The 17231-nt window shown below is 46.4% G+C and overlaps 1 protein-coding gene across 2 annotated transcripts in view; it reads left to right on the top strand.

Annotated features, from left to right (window-relative positions):
* The window catches only part of LOC111849742 (serine/threonine-protein kinase OSR1-like), a 48536-nt gene extending 34130 nt beyond the window's left edge, over positions 1 to 14406 (top strand). For both annotated transcript variants that reach the window (XM_023822886.2, XM_023822887.2), the window contains 13 exons: positions 1228 to 1337; positions 2728 to 2829; positions 4390 to 4523; positions 5570 to 5618; positions 6184 to 6249; positions 6737 to 6859; positions 8097 to 8132; positions 8291 to 8488; positions 9297 to 9361; positions 10221 to 10273; positions 10588 to 10656; positions 10906 to 10970; positions 11078 to 14406. In XM_023822886.2, coding sequence (XP_023678654.1) covers positions 1228 to 1337; positions 2728 to 2829; positions 4390 to 4523; positions 5570 to 5618; positions 6184 to 6249; positions 6737 to 6859; positions 8097 to 8132; positions 8291 to 8488; positions 9297 to 9361; positions 10221 to 10273; positions 10588 to 10656; positions 10906 to 10970; positions 11078 to 11152 — 1145 coding nt within the window. In that variant the 3' untranslated portion in view covers positions 11153 to 14406. The remainder of the gene's footprint in view (positions 1 to 1227; positions 1338 to 2727; positions 2830 to 4389; positions 4524 to 5569; positions 5619 to 6183; positions 6250 to 6736; positions 6860 to 8096; positions 8133 to 8290; positions 8489 to 9296; positions 9362 to 10220; positions 10274 to 10587; positions 10657 to 10905; positions 10971 to 11077) is intronic.
* Positions 14407 to 17231: the final 2825 nt, after the last annotated feature.

Genomic DNA, 17231 nt, shown 5'->3' with positions numbered 1-17231 from the left:
TCTTCCATGCTTTTCAGTTATATTGGGTCTCTCTACTTGTTTGAGCTCTGATTAACACTGACATGTCCTTCACTGTAAGACGCAGCCATCTCTAGGGGAAGTTCTCTCATCTCAGCACATAGTCCAATCAGACCCAGCATGGATCATAGGTATCGGCCAATCAGCACCTGCTGGAATCGTGCTTTGTCCAATCAGCATCCTCCTGATCCGTGCATAACAGCACTCGATGAGCAATTCACTTTTGTTAGTTGCAGGACTGCAGGTCATTCCCGCGGCGTACAGAGAGCAGACTCTGAACGCCTGAGTATGTGTAAAACCGAACATTCTGCCAGGCTCTGTGTTTTACGTTATGGTTTTAGTATCTGCTTATGCATGCCTTGGAGCTCTTGGCTCTGTGCAAATACATTTCACCGCCACAGCTGGCTGCAATTTTGAGGCTCCCTCCTGCCCCTCATCTCCCGGATTCCCACCCAACATCCTACGCAAGTTGGCTCCAGGGCTCTAAAATCCTCCGTAAACCAGCACCTCCCGTCAGCCCCAGAGGTTGACCAGGAGACGGCATTTCAGTCAGCCATTCTGAAACACCATTGACCGATACCCACAGTGGTGGTGGTGGCCGGCTCCGTTTGCCCCTGAAGTGACTCTCCACTCATTGTGCGTGTCTGTTGGAAATTTGTGGATGTGACTGTCCTCTGGTGTCCCTGCCTATTGAGCAGAACGCTTTCTGCTCAGCAGTTCCGTAGGTTTATTCTGTATCTCTGCCCCACGTCCTTCAAGAAGTCCGCTGTGAATCTGATATTTTAATTAAAAGCATGAAAGGAGGCTCTCTGACTTTAATAGCGCCTCCGGAGCTGCTGATTGTTACTGAGACGCCTGCTGGTGGCACTCTGCAGCCTTTTCAGCCCGACAGGCTCTCCTCCTCTTTGTCAATATCTGATGCATAATTGGGCCCCAAGGTATCAATGTCTGTCCATGTCGTGCTGACCTAGGAAATCAATTCACCCCATTTTCAGCTAGCCCAGACCATTCTCTGTGTCCGTGATGATTAAACCTAAGACATCAGTTCTGTCCATGTCACGCTGATCTAGGAAATCAGGTCCGTCTTGCACTAGCCACCAGCTAACCGAGAAAATCCACGCTGTCCATGTTAAGGTAGCTTGTGAAGATGGTTACTTCTTCCCGAAGGGGTGACCTGAAGATCTGTGTGTCTGTGCTTCTCCCTCACAGATTTTGGCGTCAGTGCCTTTCTCGCCACGGGGGGCGACATCACCAGGAACAAGGTTCGGAAGACGTTTGTGGGGACCCCATGCTGGATGGCCCCCGAAGTGATGGAGCAGGTTGGTCACTCAGTCTCCATGAGGTCACATGGGCATTGCAGGGCATTAAAATACCGTGTGCGGCTAAGTGGGTTAGGACGCTGTTCCTGTCATTTAAAGGTCCTCAGTTCAAATCCGGTGATTTCACCCCTGAGCAAGGCCAATAACCTCAATTTTCCCAGGGATTGGCTAACCCTCACTGTCTTCTAAAATATGTTAAGCTTGTGTGTGTCTTTGTCTCTACATCAGGAATTTGGTGAAAATCATTAGTGCAAAAAGTGTATGCCCTCATCGTCCAGCTTTGATCAGAGGAAACTGGTTGGATGTAAAGTTGACTCCTGGCTGTTACCAGCCAACACCCTCCCTTGGTTGTTGGCGCACTCCTCCATTCTCACTCATGCAGATCATTAGCCACGCTTACATCAGAGAAGCTTTTCTAAGAATCTGTTGCCCTTCTTGGCTCTCTGAGTATTTGGAGAGCATTTGGCCAGCCTTAGGGGACATGTGGAGAGTCCCAGTGCGCCAGGTGGTCGTCGGGTCCTGGTGGAGAATCGGACCCTTGCGATGAGCTGTACCGTTTGGTGTAGTCTTCTCACTAAAGCAGCAGTCTCTCAGCCCCTGTTAAGCCATTTGCAGCCTGGCTCGCTGTGATTAGCGGACAGTCTGAGGCGTAGGCGTTTATGGGCGCCGGAGAGACGTGGTTAAGCACCACTGAGTAATCCCTTAAGCTCGCTTCTCAGAAGTGAGCACCTTATGTCCAAACTTTGGCGTCGCTATTACCGATGTGACACTAACATTACCAGACTCGGCTGCTGTGGGCATATTGAGGATGATTTGGCCGTATTGTTGGGCTCGGCAGTTTTGCACCTGTGATTGGGAGGTGTCTGGTTCGAATCCCAAGGTCAGTGAAGTGATTTCACTGATGGGCTCCTGAACAAGGCCCTTAAACCCGACTTGCTCCAGTGCCATGCTTTCTAAAAAAAAAAAAAAAAAGTTTGTCGCTTGGGATAGAACATCTAGTACCACTTTACAATAAGGTTCCCTTTTGCCACTCGTAAATGGCAACTCATTAGTAAAAAGTAACTCATTAATAAGCAAACTGTGTTATAACTGTTTAAAATTGTCTATGAATAATTTACAAAGTGTTACAACCTAATCATTAATCCGATTATAAACCATTCATAAACCCTTTATATGGGGAAGCCTTATTGTAAAGTGGTGCCAAACATCTATTAAATGAATAAAAGATAAAATGTAATATTTTTTTAAAGAATGTTTATTTTGGTGCACTAATTAATATTATTATCCCTAATTATTTATGATCTTTCATGATAATTACTCAAAAATAGGTGCCCCCCCCATCAGGAAAAGGGGCCAGGGGATGTCTCACTGTGTCTCTTTGTCCTTGCAGGTTCGTGGTTATGACTTCAAGGCCGACATTTGGAGTTTTGGGATCACGGCCATCGAGTTGGCGACAGGGGCTGCCCCCTACCACAAATACCCTCCCATGAAGGTTGGGAAAACACCACCTTGTCATTCAACAAATGAATGTAAATGGGTTTAACTGGGCATGTAGCACTGTGGTCTCACAGCCGCAGGGATGTGGGTTCAAATCCCACCCTGCGTGTGTGGGCTTTTACATGTTCTATTGTTGTTTGTGTGGGTTTTCTCCCAAAATCTGCAGTTAGGTGAGCTGGTATTTCTAGATGTAAGTGCCTGTGGTGGGCTGGCGTCCCATCCAGGGTGTCCCTGCCTTATGTCCTGTGCTGCCCTGAATATGCTCTTGGGTCACTGTTAGTCTGCAGTAGATCAATGGCTACGGAGGTTCGATGGACACATAAAACTGTTTAGTGACAATAAGAATGTGAAGTTTGATGGGAGAACCATGTGGCAATGCTCATTACTGCCCCCTGCTGATGGAGCACATGAAATGCAAAGGAAGCAAGCTTGCAGCAGAAGAAATTGGATGGAAAATAATATATATTTAAAAAATAAGTAAAATAAATTAAAAATATAAATATAAATGTATTTATTTATTCTTTGTCATTTTTTTTAAATCTCTGCACTGTCTGCCATTTGCCAAAAAGCGAGAAGGCCAGGAATATCTGTGCTTTTCAGGGCTGCGGATAGATTCATAGGATCTGGATTTTGGTTTTCCAGTTTTCCAGCGAGGAGATGGATTTTGGGTTTCCCGCAGTGGGGCTCAGTCGATCCTTAAATTCACACAGTTACGTCTTGTAGCCCGTTATAAATCGACCCCCTCCAGCTTTTCAGGGTGAATTATTCTAGGATAACTTTAAAGCTAAATTGGCACAGACTGTGATTCTGTGCTGCTTCTTGCTGAGAGCATTTAAGGTAGAACATCAAAGGGCTGTTACCGACACATTTCCCAGTGCGGTGAGTGACATGTTTTGCCTCTTGCACGTGTCGCCAGCCTTTATATGTTAAAAATGAAGCTGCGGGATCGTTTTCACGGCTTAGGCTGCTCATTTTCTCCTCCTTGCTCTCGCTTGGGGAGTGTGCACTCGATATTTGCAGGTTGGGAAGTTAAATTCGGCATGTGGTCGGCTCCCGTAACCGATAGGATTCGGATAATAAATCATGGGCCTTCCCGTCGAGCCTTTCTAAGCTCCAATGGATGTAATATGAGAACAATGTCGCTTTTCCAGTGATAATACCAACAACAAGGCTTTTACATCTGCACTGGGGTTCCTATCTGTCTCAGAAGCTGATAGGCGCCGGGTTGAATTATTTTCAGTCAGAGGTGGCTTCCTGTGGGCTAATTGTCAGGATGTCACCTTTCTTGTCATATTTCCTGACGTGTAGGTTTTTTTGCTCTCTGGTTGTAGCTGTTCATGGCTGCCTGCATTAGCTTGTTGAAAGGATTCAGTAAAGAGTAATAAGTGTCACCACGGGTAGCGCAACACTTGTGAAACTTTGCCCCCAAATCCAACGCGGATTTTTGACAGGGCAGTATTGTTTGGCACCATCTCACAGGGGCGAATAAAAGCGCATCACCGCTGCTGGAGGGCTGGAGTGAACATGTGACACATTTTGTTCCGGGTCTTTCCAGGTACTGATGCTGACCCTGCAGAACGACCCCCCCACGCTTGAGACTGGCGTCACGGACAAGGAGATGGTGAAGAAGTACGGCAAGTCCTTCAGGAAAATGAACTCTCTGTGCCTGCAAAAGGACCCGGAGAAAAGGTGAGTAAAGCTGCAAACACACACCGACTCATCCTAAACACTCCACCAAAGTTGTGGTCATGCAGCGTGGTACGACCCCAGTAGGTTGAAACGTTCTTTCACAGTGCTTCCTTACCCAGAATATAAGGTCCTACCTGGAACCTGGGGTTAGCTCCTGACCTACAGGAAATTCCCTTTGCCTCTTGACACCCCCTGCTTTTATGAGCAGGAGACCCTTTCACAGTGAGGACCAAGCGGCCTGCTCCGGCGTCAGGCAGGCCTGCAGATGCAGCCTCCTCCATTGTTTATGGCCCTGTTTGGGAGAGGTAATCTGACCAAATATGACCTGAAAGCGGTCAGGTTGTGCTAACCACTTCAGCCTGCTCTGAAGAGCAAACTCCAGCCATAAATTAAGGCCCGTGTCCCTTAACATTTTATTTAGTACAGGAAGAAGTTAAACTGTGAAACTGCAGTAAACTCTCTGTTTGGATAAGGTGTAGGATGGCGACAGGGAAGCAGAGCTGTGGCACACTGGGGTATATAGTGATACATCAGCACGGCCTCCTATTTGGTTGCGGTTTGACGTCTTTAGCCTGAATGCTAACAGCTCTGTGGCACACTGGGGTATATAGTGATACATCAGCACGGCCTCCTATTTGGTTGCGGTTTGACGTCTTTAGCCTGAATGCTAACAGCTCTGTGGGACACTGGGGTATATAGTGATATATCAGCCCGGCCTCCTGTTTGGTTATGGTTTGACGACTTTAGCCTAAATGCTAACAGCTCTGTGGGACACTGGGGTATATAGTGATATATCAGCCCGGCCTCCTCTTTGGTTGCGGTTTGACGACTTTAGCCTAAATGCTAACAGCTCTGTGGGACACTGGGGTATATAGTGATATATCAGCCCGGCCTCCTCTTTGCTTGCGGTTTGACGACTTTAGCCTAAATGCTAACAGCTCTGTGGGACACTGGGGTATATAGTGATATATCAGCCCGGCCTCCTCTTTGGTTATGGTTTGACGTCTTTAGCCTGAATACTAACGTTCCTCCCTCTGCTCTTTCAGACCGACGGCAGCAGAGCTGCTGAAGCACAAATTCTTCACAAAAGCAAAGGTGAGAGGGTCCTGCTCAGGTGGGCCGCCCCCCTGGCCCGACTCTGGCATGCCTCAGCATGGGGTCTGCTGTGTAGTGGAGAGCATAGGTTTTGGAGCGATTCACAGTTTGACAAAAGGGGGGATTAGCTAGTGCCCCCCCGGCCTGGGATGTGATCTGTACCTCAATGGCCAAAAAGCTGGCTTAGCGATCAGTAGTCCTTGCTTCCCCCGGGAGCACAAGGTCCCAAATCGCCCGACTTGTTCGCCACTCCCCACAAAGGCAGGCCTGGCGGCAGCTCCTTATCCCTGTTAAATGATTTCACGAAAAAATACTATCTGTCAGATTTCTATATATATGTGTGTGCTTGACTGAGAACTAGGATTAGACTATCATGGATGATATCTCACGAGGCATCGCTGTTACATTATAATGTGTCAAAATGTTTTGAATAGTTGCTGCGTGCCGTGGTGTTTCACAGGATTCAAAGCGCAGTGTCACAGCCAATTGATGGCTCCCTGCCCCTGTGACATCATCAGAGTGCCGGGTGCTAGATGCAGTGTTTTTTTTTTTTTTTTTTCTGCAGAACAACGAATATTTACAGGACAGGCTGCTTCAGAGGGCCCCCACGATTATAGAGAGGTCCAAAAAGGTGGGTCTTTATAAAGATCTTTGCTAGTAACTGGGGGTGGTGTTTGATTCAGGGGGTTAGGCTTCTGTGCCTGTCATCAGAAGGTTGTTGGTTCACACCCCACGAACAGTAGGGTGTTTTCTCAGATGGGTCCCTGAGTATTAAATGTAGATGGTAACAGTGGAGGAGTGCTCAAAATGCAGATGTAAGGTCGATAACCACCAGTAAGTGCAGACTATTCTGTGTCACACTTAGCTGTTTCACAGATCAGGACCCCTTTTTGCAAGCCAGGCTTCTGCACTTACTGTATGGGTAAAGGAGGGTGTTGCACAAAAACAGAGACGGAATGTGATTTTAGTCAAAATGTAAAGTAAAGCATCACTTTTGTTTTTAATGGAACTTGTATTTATTTATTTATTTGGTCAAAGTACTTCTGTCGTTGTTTTGCTTAGTGTCTTTTATTCCCCGCGTTTGCCGCGTGCCGCTGCATTTCCCGCGCCTGGTCCAGGTACGGCGTGTGCCCGGCTCCAGTGGCCGGCTGCACAAGACCGAGGACGGCGAGTGGGAGTGGAGTGACGACGAGCTGGATGTGGAAAGTGAAGAGGGCAAGGCCGCCGTGGCGGCGATGAGGGTGAGTGGATCAGGTCGCAGGTCATGTGGCACAGGTCACATGACACAGGTCAAATGTCAGTCTTCTTTTATCATGCCTTATAGCCCTGGCCTGCAGCGGTGCACTTTATAACCTTGTTAAAAACACACTGACAGATTTATAGGGGGAGGCTTCCAGTATATTTTCCTGGCCTACTGCTTTCCTTATGACACGGGGTTATTCCTTATTTATAATTAAGCTGCTGCAGTTAGGCTGCCATGGATACTGTGATCCTATCCATAAAGAGCATCACTGTAGCAGTACAATGTTCTGGTCACCTGGGGGGGGGCTGTACTTCGCTGGGCTTTTGCTGTGGGCTGTTTTTATAGATGCCTCTGAATTACGAGCTGCTCCTTGACCAGTTCATTGTGTTGGAATTTCAGACGTCGCGCTAAATGCTTTTATGGTCAGATGGAGCAGAGGCGGAGCAGAAGGTGGGGACTCGTTTTAGTACCAGTGGCGCCCCCTTTGGGCTCACTGGTGTGATCAGGTGATCATTGGGGGGGGGGGGGGTGCAGAGAGGTGACTGAGGGATGAGTTTCAGAGTCCGTTAGTGCCCAGGTGAGAAAAACAAGCCAGGCACACTGACTTTGGGGGGAGGGGGGGTATGGGATTCAGCAGCCAAAGGGGGCTCTGACATCGAGTTAAGAAATTTGCCTCAGATGGTGAAATTGAGTGGAGTTCATTTACACTTTGATTTGTGCATTTTGAATGACTGAAGTTGTTCTGTTACTTAGATAATCAGGTTAGCTGGCAAGCGATGAGATTCTGATTATGAAACAGACGAGTAGCTGGGGTGTTTTCTGGAATGCGTATTCAATTTCTCAAACTGATGCACAGTAAACGAGCACTTTATAAATAAACTGCCAGTCTCCCGTGATAATTAATAGGTGGATTACCGAAGTGCTCTATTAATATGATGACTGTGTGGTATAGAATGCTAAAACATCAACTGCTCGGAACGGTGTGTCTGTGCCTGTGTCGGCATTTGTTTATGTCACCTGCGCGGAGGGCAGGGCAGGCTCACCTCTGAGGTGACAGGAAGGCAGTGCCTGTCCTCTGTGACCTTCCACGTCTCCCACGCGCCAATGGCGGCCTGTTTCTTGCCCGCTCTTGCCTTGGGGTGAGGAGGATCCGCAGCCTCTCCCTGAGAGGAAAAATAAAAAAAACGGTGTCCTCCGAGCCAACGTTTACACTCTTTGTCTCTTTGTTTTTCCAGTCACCCAGGGTGAAGGAAGGTTCCCAAAATTCAGAGGTGGGTCCCTGCCACGTGTCACATTCCTACCTGTCGATTGCGTGTCTGAAATCTAACCATCCTCCTTGCTTAGTAATTGCATAACTATTTAAATAACCTGATCATAAGATATTAATTCTGCAAAAGAACTTAATTTTTGTTTGTTTTTTTGCTGTCAGATTTACCAGCCAGAGCCTTTAAGCTGTCATCTGCAGCCTTCCGCACCAGGCCAGGTTCAGCTACCTCAGCCTGCTGGCCAGCCTCCCTGCCAGCCTCCCTGCCAGCCTCCCTGCCAGCCTCCCCCAGCCAACGCACCACTCGCTGTCCAGGCTTTGGGGCCTGTGCAAGGCCAGCCTGCTCCCATCCCACCCGCACAGGTATGGGACCCCCAACAGGTCGGGGATGTTCACATCTGGAATAGTTTTTGATTTGAAAAGAAGCCTCCCCCCCTTACAACCTCACATTTCAAAAGCACGTTAAAAAAAGGGGGGAGGTGCAGGAGATTATTCCTATAATTTAGCAATATGATCAGTTACACAGGGGAGAGTCTATCCACAGCTGCTTTGTCTCAATACCCAGTGTAGTTTAGGCAGTGCTCTGTGATCACTGGGGACATGCCCCCCCAAAAGCACCCCCTGCAGGTAAAGGTGGCCCCTATCTCCAATAAGAGGCAATGATTCTTTACAGTCGGAGTTTGAGATGCCCTGATCTCTCTTGGACAGGATGGGGAGAGCGCCACCTAACCCTGTTCAGAAGTGCTCGGGGGGGGGGGGGCATAAGTGAGCATAAGTGAATGGATGGATGGTTATTTAAAAAAAAACATCCATTAGCCTGTTATTCTGGGCCTTCCATGCCAGGTCTAACCCAGAGCCGGAACCCGGAGACGTGCTGCACGAGGGTCAGACGTTCACTGATGTCCTGTCTCAGAATGGGACGGTCAGAGAGTGGGGAAATGATTTTCCTACAGAAAGCAAGTTGGGGGAGATGTGAAAAGAAGTTTCCCATGGGGGTCAATAAAGTGTCGTTATTATTATTATTATTATTATTATTATTATTATTATTATTATCATCATCATCATCTCCTAGCACCATGCTCGTTCTAACATGGTCATTAATGGGTCTGACCATGAAGTCTTTGTCTATGGTATCTCTGCCCTACCCATGTCCCATGCCTCCCCCCTCCAGGTGGCGGCAGCAGCCCTCATGTCCGAGGGCCCCAAATCACCCATTAGCTTGGTACTGAGGTTGAGGTGAGTGTGTTTCTGCCCCTGCCGTGGGTAGGGGGGTCGCATTACCCCTGTACCACTGACTCAGGTCCACCTGTCTCTCTCACCGCTCCTATCCTGTCTTTAACTGCCCGTTTGTCTTGTTTATGGTCACGGTCTTTTATAGTCTTTTTAAAGCCAACGTCTTTTCTTCCTGGCTAAATTGGTCTTGGGATCCCATAAACATACACGCGGTGAACCGGCGCTCTCTGTGTGTTTATTTCCTTAACCTTCAGTACTCAGGTTACAGCAAACGGCGTTATAGCCTCGCCACTTTGTGTCTGTAATTACCTCTGAATGATGTGACTCACTGAGGACAATCGTAATTGAATCTTTCAGCTGCTTAATTACTGTGCCCCATTAATATGACAGCAAAGTTTAATTTGGCCCAGTGGTACATCCTTATTTGATAAATTTGTGGAAATTAAACGATGGTGATTGGCATGACTAATGAAAATCCAGACCCTCTTTGCCTGGTATCCAGTACCTGCAGTAACCACCAGAGGGCAGCACTACTCAAGCTGGTCTTTTAGATTGTTGTATTCCAGGTACCCTGGAGGTCAACTGCGTTGCCCTAGACTGGCCTAGAGGAAAAAGTTTAGTTCCCATTCAAGGAAATGTGCTATCAGTTCACTGTAAAATTTTGTGTTGTGAATTAATGGTACAGATGTTTTGTTAAACTGTAATTCTAAAAATGTACTATCATTTTTTAAATGGATGAAAACCCGTATAAGTATATGTTGGGACAGTTTCACATAAATTTAATTTGGTAATCTCAAGGTACAGTGAACTGCTTCCTCTGTCACACATGAATCATGTTTTTTCATTTCCTCCTTTCTTGCAGGAATTTAAAAAAGGAGCTGAATGATATACGATTTGAATTCATGCCTGGAAGAGGTAGGCTGATTTTGGTTTTTCTTTTTTATTGGTGACATGTGGTGAGCTATCTCTGAGCGCCCTCTTGTGGACACCGGCCCAGCAGGTCTGCTTCCCCCTCCTGCCCCATTAATCTTCTGAGCCCTCCAATCCAGTTTAGAGGAAAGTGAAAACTCTAAGGTCATGCAAGGCGTCTAAGAGCCCGAGTTACTCGGGTAACTTAACCTCGTAGCCAGCTCCCATATGCGTTTACAGACCTGACTGTGAACCTGTCTGGCAGCTCTGCATGTTCTCTCTGTGACAGTTCCTGAATGTTTGCCCTGTGCCCTTCACAGACACGGCCGACGGGGTCTCCCAGGAGCTGGTGTCCGCTGGCCTGGTAGATGGACGGGACTTAGTGATTGGTGAGCGAGACAACAGCCCTGTCTGACGGCCATGTAACCGAATCCCACAACACAGACCCCAGCGACCCCGGCTGGCGGCTCTCAGCTAACTCTGGCTGGGAATGATTTAAAAAGTGCCTGTGCGATTGAGTAACCGGCAGAATGTCGCTTTTAGTGTTTGTAATAGGACTCTTACAGAACAGCTATAGGATATACTGTCAGGTTTGTTATAGATATACGTTTTCATGGACCACCGTCTTCTTGTTTCAGTTGCTGCCAATTTGCAGAAAATTGTTGACGAGCCTCAAACTAACAGAAATGTGACTTTCAAGCTGGTAAGGCGCCTGATGGTGTTTCATGTCCCGACGCCTTCCTCGTCTGACCCCTCATTGCTGTCCTCCCCAGAAGACAGCTCTGTTAAATGTGTATCTGGTCTTTCTAGGCCTCGGGCGTGGAAGGCTCCGAAATTCCCGACGATGTGAAACTCATGGGCTTCGCTCAGCTCAGCATCAGCTAAGCAAAGGGAGCTCGAGAGACGCAACGGACCGTGAAACGCAAACACGAGGAAGCAACGGTTTGACTCGGCCCCTGCGTTTCGTTCGCTCTCGTTGACCTAAAGGAACCACTTCTGCCAAAGAACCAAAGCTGGCGTCGGCCTGTAGGATGCTCGATTGAGTAGCACTGCGGAGCGCGATATAGGAATCCCACGAAAATGTTTACAGTCTTTGTGTAGAAGGACCCCTGATTGTCTCTTACATCCACCCACTATATGTTTTCTTAGTAATTTAAAAGATACATTTGCACAATCTTAACGACTCTCCTGCCCGCCACTCCCGGTCTGTGTAGGAATGCTTTACCGCCAACAGCACTACTGAACAAACTGAAGGGTGTCCCCCCTCCCACCCTGTTCTGAACTGACCTGCAGATTGACAGCAGGTTTGGTCACTTAAGTAAAGAACCACGGAGATCAGCCAATCACAGCAGCTGATTCCTCACAGCTTCATGGATGTCACACCTCCCTGAAGGGCTTTGGATTAAACATTTTTGGTTTTTATTTAGGATCAATGCTGCAAGATGAGTTGAGAATACTTTGAATATCTGCCACTAGGGTGCAAAGAACCTACCTGGCATCAAAAGAAATGGATTGTATGACCTTCCTATTGCTCTTCCTTCTCAACCGACATGAGAGGCCTCATATATCTGTCTCTCAGAATTATGGTTCTGAAGCATCTTGCTCTTCAATTTAAGTAGGCTTATTTTTGATCTGGTTCCCATTGTGATTCATTGTGATCAAACAGGTGACCATGGTACTGTTTTAGGTCCTCTGCTAGGATCCAGCACAGCTTTTCCAGCGTAGCTATGGAGACAGGCGGCCTCCCACTCGTTTGGCTGGATTCGTAGTAAGAGGTGTCCCCTTGCAGTTCCAGAAGCACCTTAACTACTTCTGGGATTATGGGAGCTCTTCTCACTATGTCACATACTGATATCTGGATTGTGTGCAGATTCTGGTAGGTTCTCTCATATGAAGGTTTGTGTAACAATAGGTTCAGATATGTCACCCCTACATCATTTTGTCTTCTGTGTGCATAGCAGCAGTAACTTTGATTGCCATCCCCATCTCCCCCTTTCCTCCACATCTCCAACTCATATCCTCCCCCTTTCCTCCACATTTCCAACTAATTCCCCCCATTTCCCCCACATCTCCAACTCACACCCCCCATTTACTCCACATCTCCAACTCATATCCTTCCCATTTCCTGCACATCTCCAATTCATATTATTCCCCTTTCCTCCACATCTATTCCCAATTTCCCCATTTATTCCTTGTTTTCTCCCCATTTTCCTCATTTCCTGCCCATTTCCTCCTTATGCCCTCCCCATCTCCTCCTCATATCCTTCCTATTTCCTCCCAGTTTCCAGATCTCCCCTATCGCCTACCATTTCCTCAATATTTACACACACCCCCATTTCCTCCCCATTTCCTCTCCATCTCTTCCACATTTTCTCCCCATCTCCTCATATTTTTCTCATTTCCTCCCCATCTTCTCCCTGTTTCCTCCCTATCTCCTGCCCCATTCGTCATTATTTCCTCCTGATCTACTCCCCATTTCCTCCTCATTCACCCCTTCTTTATTTTGTCGTCCTGCCCCTCAGTCATAACCACAGCACTTGTAATAGATAGCTTCACCTCTGTTTCTAGATAATGCATAAAGATTCACTGTCGACCGGTCTTGGGGCCAGTTGTTTCTTGTTTGGCCTTGTTTTATAAAAGTGACTTAAAGAAAAGGACAAAAAACGTGTTTTCATCCAGCTTGTAGGCTCAACAGCGGTCAGAGGAGGTTGCCTAAAAAGAGCCGTCTTTCTCCCAGCATGGGGTCACCTTTTCCTAAGCAGATGTTCTCACCTTCGCTCAAAGCTACACACACAACCCAAAAGCCAAAATGGGGGTTATTGTCTAAAAATAGTTTTCTGGCCTGTTGCAAGCATGGATTTCTCAGTAAGTCTCCCACATTCTGGTCCTGACAGCACGCCTGTGACCTCCCTTTATGCCTGTTCCCATCTGGTTTTAATAAGTTTGTCCTGCATTAAAATGTGCACATATTTCTCTTCTTTTTTGGATTGCTCTTTCATCACGACTTTGTTTTTAATGGAGTGGAAAGAGGTATTAGGTTTTTTTTTTTGGTCAGGAGTTTTGAATTTGAGCCTTAAATATTTCTATACTTTCCTCAGCTTCTTAACAGCTCACGAATGAAGTCAGCCCACAGGTATTGTTAGTTAAAGGGTTTCTGGTATCCCTACCCCCACCTCAGACACATTAGTGAATTTAGCAATGATGATATTGGATTCTTTCCATCCAGCAGGCCGATTTCCTATAATTCCTTTGTGATGTCACATTCCAATGCATTTTCTTAAGGTTCACTTTGATGGCTGGCAGCTGGTGAAGGGAAAGATCAGTTAGTGTTTTTCGATTCCTTTCTTGATAGACTTAACAGTCATGCCTCTTGAATATATAGGACTGAGTGCTTTTAAGGGACAATGTGTAGTCACTTAATGCATTATTGGGTCTATCTCACAGGTCTAGGGTAATGCCCTGTCACTTTATGGCCAATTATGCCAAAATTTTCCAATTATTTTTATCCCATTCTCCAGTTCAATGTGAAATACCCCAAGTCCTCCTTCTCATACATGGTACTGTGATCTCGCCTACAGGGTTGGAGACATTCACAACTTGTTTTTTTTTTTTTTTTTTGGGTGGGGGGGGGAGGGTCACATGGCACTGCGAGGCGGTCACATGACTCTGAGGATGTCACTTCTCCTTAATTATGCAGATTGACTTTGTCCTTCAGTGTTGATTACATTAAGGAAGAGTTTGAGAGTCGAGTATTATCCACACCTTGAAGTATTCTGTGCCATTTTCCTGTACTAGAGCTTATTGTAAGTACAGGTTTAAATATAATCCCACCACAGAACATGGTGTGTTCTGGACATAACCCTAGTCCAACTGCATTGAACACTTCCCAGTTATTCCCTCAATGCATTTTTTCTCTATTTCTTTACTCAACTGTAATAAATTTAATGAGATTAACCATAAGTAGCAATGGGAAGGATTACAGTTCCAGTCCACTTTGTGTTTTGTAGGATATAACACACAGCTGTCCCACTTTCAGTTTCCTTTCGTTTGGTTTTTTTTATTTTCAGTTTTTCTGGATTTGGATTTCAGTGCATGTTCCCTTAATTGTTTTTAATCAATAAAGAATGAACTTATTATCACATAGTTGTGTATTTGTGCTTATTTGCCTGTCAAGTTGGATGTTTTTTAAACGTATCGGAATGGGAATGGGATGGGGGCTGGACATGAATGACCTCGCCTTCCCATTGGGACTCCAAATCCGGTAGGCGTGAAAAGTTGCCACTGGCAATGAGTGCGGCGATGAGCTGCAGCCAATGAGAGCACAAGACACAGGGTGAGATGAAACCTGATGGAGCAGTTTAAAAAAGTGTAAATAGTTCAGGTGTTTAGAAACTGTTCTTATTGTTCAGGGATATGCACTCACCTAAAGGATTATTAGGAACACCTGTTCAATTTCTCATTAATGTAATTATCTAATCAACCAATCACATGGCAGTTGCTTCAATGCATTTAGGGGTGTGGTCCTGGTCAAGACAATCTCCTGAACTCCAAACTGAATGTCAGAATGGGAAAGAAAGGTGATTTAAGCAATTTTGAGCGTGGCATGGTTGTTGGTGCCAGACGGGCCGGTCTGAGTATTTCACAATCTGCTCAGTTACTGGGATTTTCACGCACAACCATTTCTAGGGTTTACAAAGAATGGTGTGCAAAGGGAAAAACATCCAGTATGCGGCAGTCCTGTGGGCGAAAATGCCTTGTTGATGCTAGAGGTCAGAGGAGAATGGGCCGATTCAAGCTGATAGAAGAGCAACTTTGACTGAAATAACCACTCGTTACAACCGAGGTATGCAGCAAAGCATTTGTGAAGCCACAACACGCACAACCTTGAGGCGGATGGGCTACAACAGCAGAAGACCCCACCGGGTACCACTCATCTCCACTACAAATAGGAAAAAGAGGCTACAATTTGCACGAGCTCACCAAAATTGGACAGTTGAAGACTGGAAAAATGTTGCCTGGTCTGATGAGTCTCGATTTCTGTTGAGACATTCAAATGGTAGAGTCAGAATTTGGCGTAAACAGAATGAGAACATGGATCCATCATGCCTTGTTACCACTGTGCAGGCTGGTGGTGGTGGTGTAATGATGTGGGGGATGTTTTCTTGGCACATTTTAGGCCCCTTAGTGTCAATTGGGCATCGTTTAAATGCCACGGCCTACCTGAGCATTGTTTCTGACCATGTCCATCCCTTTATGACCACCACGTACCCATCCTCTGATGGCTACTTCCAGCAGGATAATGCACCATGTCACAAAGCTCGAATCATTTCAAATTGGTTTCTTGAACATGACAATGAGTTCACTGTACTACAATGGCCCCCACAGTCTCCAGATCTCAACCCAATAGAGCATCTTTGGGATGTGGTGGAACGGGAGCTTCGTGCCCTGGATGTGCATCCCACAAATCTCCATCAACTGCAAGATGCTATCCTATCAATATGGGCCAACATGTCTAAAGAATGCTTTCAACACCTTGTTGAATCAATGGCACGTAGAATTAAGGCAGTTCTGAAGGCGAAAGGGGGTCAAACACCGTATTAGTATGGTGTTCCTAATAATCCTTTAGGTGAGTGTATAATACATATATGTTAAATTTATATTATGCAAGTTGTCCTCTAATCTTGAGGGTGATAAGCATCATAAAACAATATAATGAAAATCATATACTTAGGAAACCTCTGTATGCTGGGGGCGGGTGTACCATCACTTTTACCATCAATTTTGTGCGAGTGTGATTACAGTTCTGTGTTCTTCCTGTGTCATGTGGGTTTGCTCTGGGTATTCTGGTTTCCCCTCCCAGTCCCAAGACATGCAGTTAGGCTAGTTGGCATCTCTGTGTTCCCAGTGTGGGACTGGCTTCCTGAGCAGGGCGAAGCTGGAACAGACATAACGTCCCTGACAAGGAACAGTGGTTAAAAGCTGGATGGCGTTTGAGAAGGTTAATAAGTGTCATACAATAACATGAAGGTCGCCTTGCAGCCAAGGTTATGGGTGCAGCTTTCAGCCCAGTTCTGTTTGTAGAGTTTCAAAGTTCTCTCCAAGTTCATACTGTCTTTTCCCCAACAGTCCAGGAAGATAGGTGTTAGCTGGTACCTTTAATCCAGTGTTTCTGAACCCAGTCCTCAGGAAACCCCAGAGAGTCTATGTTTTTACTCTGTCCCAGCTCCCTGCCAGACAGTCTATATTTTTACTCTGTCCCAGCTCCCTGCCAGACAGTCTATGTTTTTACTCTGTCCCAGCTCCCTGCCAGACAGTCTATGTTTTTACTCTGTCCCAGCTCCCTGCCAGACAGTCTATGTTTTTACTCTGTCCCAGTTCCCTGCCAGACAGTCTATGTTTTTACTCTGTCCCAGCTCCCTGCCAGACAGTCTATGTTTTTACTCTGTCCCAGCTCCCTGCTAGACAGTCTATGTTTTTACTCTATCACAGCTCCCTGCCAGACAGTCTATGTTTTTACTCTGTCCCAGCTCCCTGCCAGACAGCCCACATTTTTGTTCCTTCAAAAATGTGGATCATCTGCATGTCCCCATGGTCCGGGTTGGGAAACACTTCTTCTCTGCCCCTTTTCATGTGTGATTGTGTGCATTTCAGTGTCTTGTGATGGACCAGCACCTCTTGCTCCCTACCTGCTGGCCCACCTTGCGCTGTACTGGGATGGGGTCCAGACTCACTGTGAACCTGCGCTGGAAACGGAGGCGTAGAAAATGGGTGGATGAAACCACACTGAACCACTAAATGTCTACTGTTAGAAAGCAGATTCAAAAAGGATACTACTATTCTGGCTTAGAAAAGGAAAACAAAAAATTATAGCGCACAGAGCTTGGACGATAGAGTTGGATGCCTGACTACAACGTTTCAACTTTGTAGACTACAAATCGTCCACATCCAGATCTGCAATTTTACA

The sequence above is a fragment of the Paramormyrops kingsleyae genome, chromosome 4 (assembly GCF_048594095.1).
Source record: "Paramormyrops kingsleyae isolate MSU_618 chromosome 4, PKINGS_0.4, whole genome shotgun sequence".
Lineage (NCBI taxonomy): Eukaryota > Metazoa > Chordata > Actinopteri > Osteoglossiformes > Mormyridae > Paramormyrops > Paramormyrops kingsleyae.
Note: the sequence above shows the minus strand (reverse complement) of the source record. Positions and strands in the feature narration are given on the sequence as shown.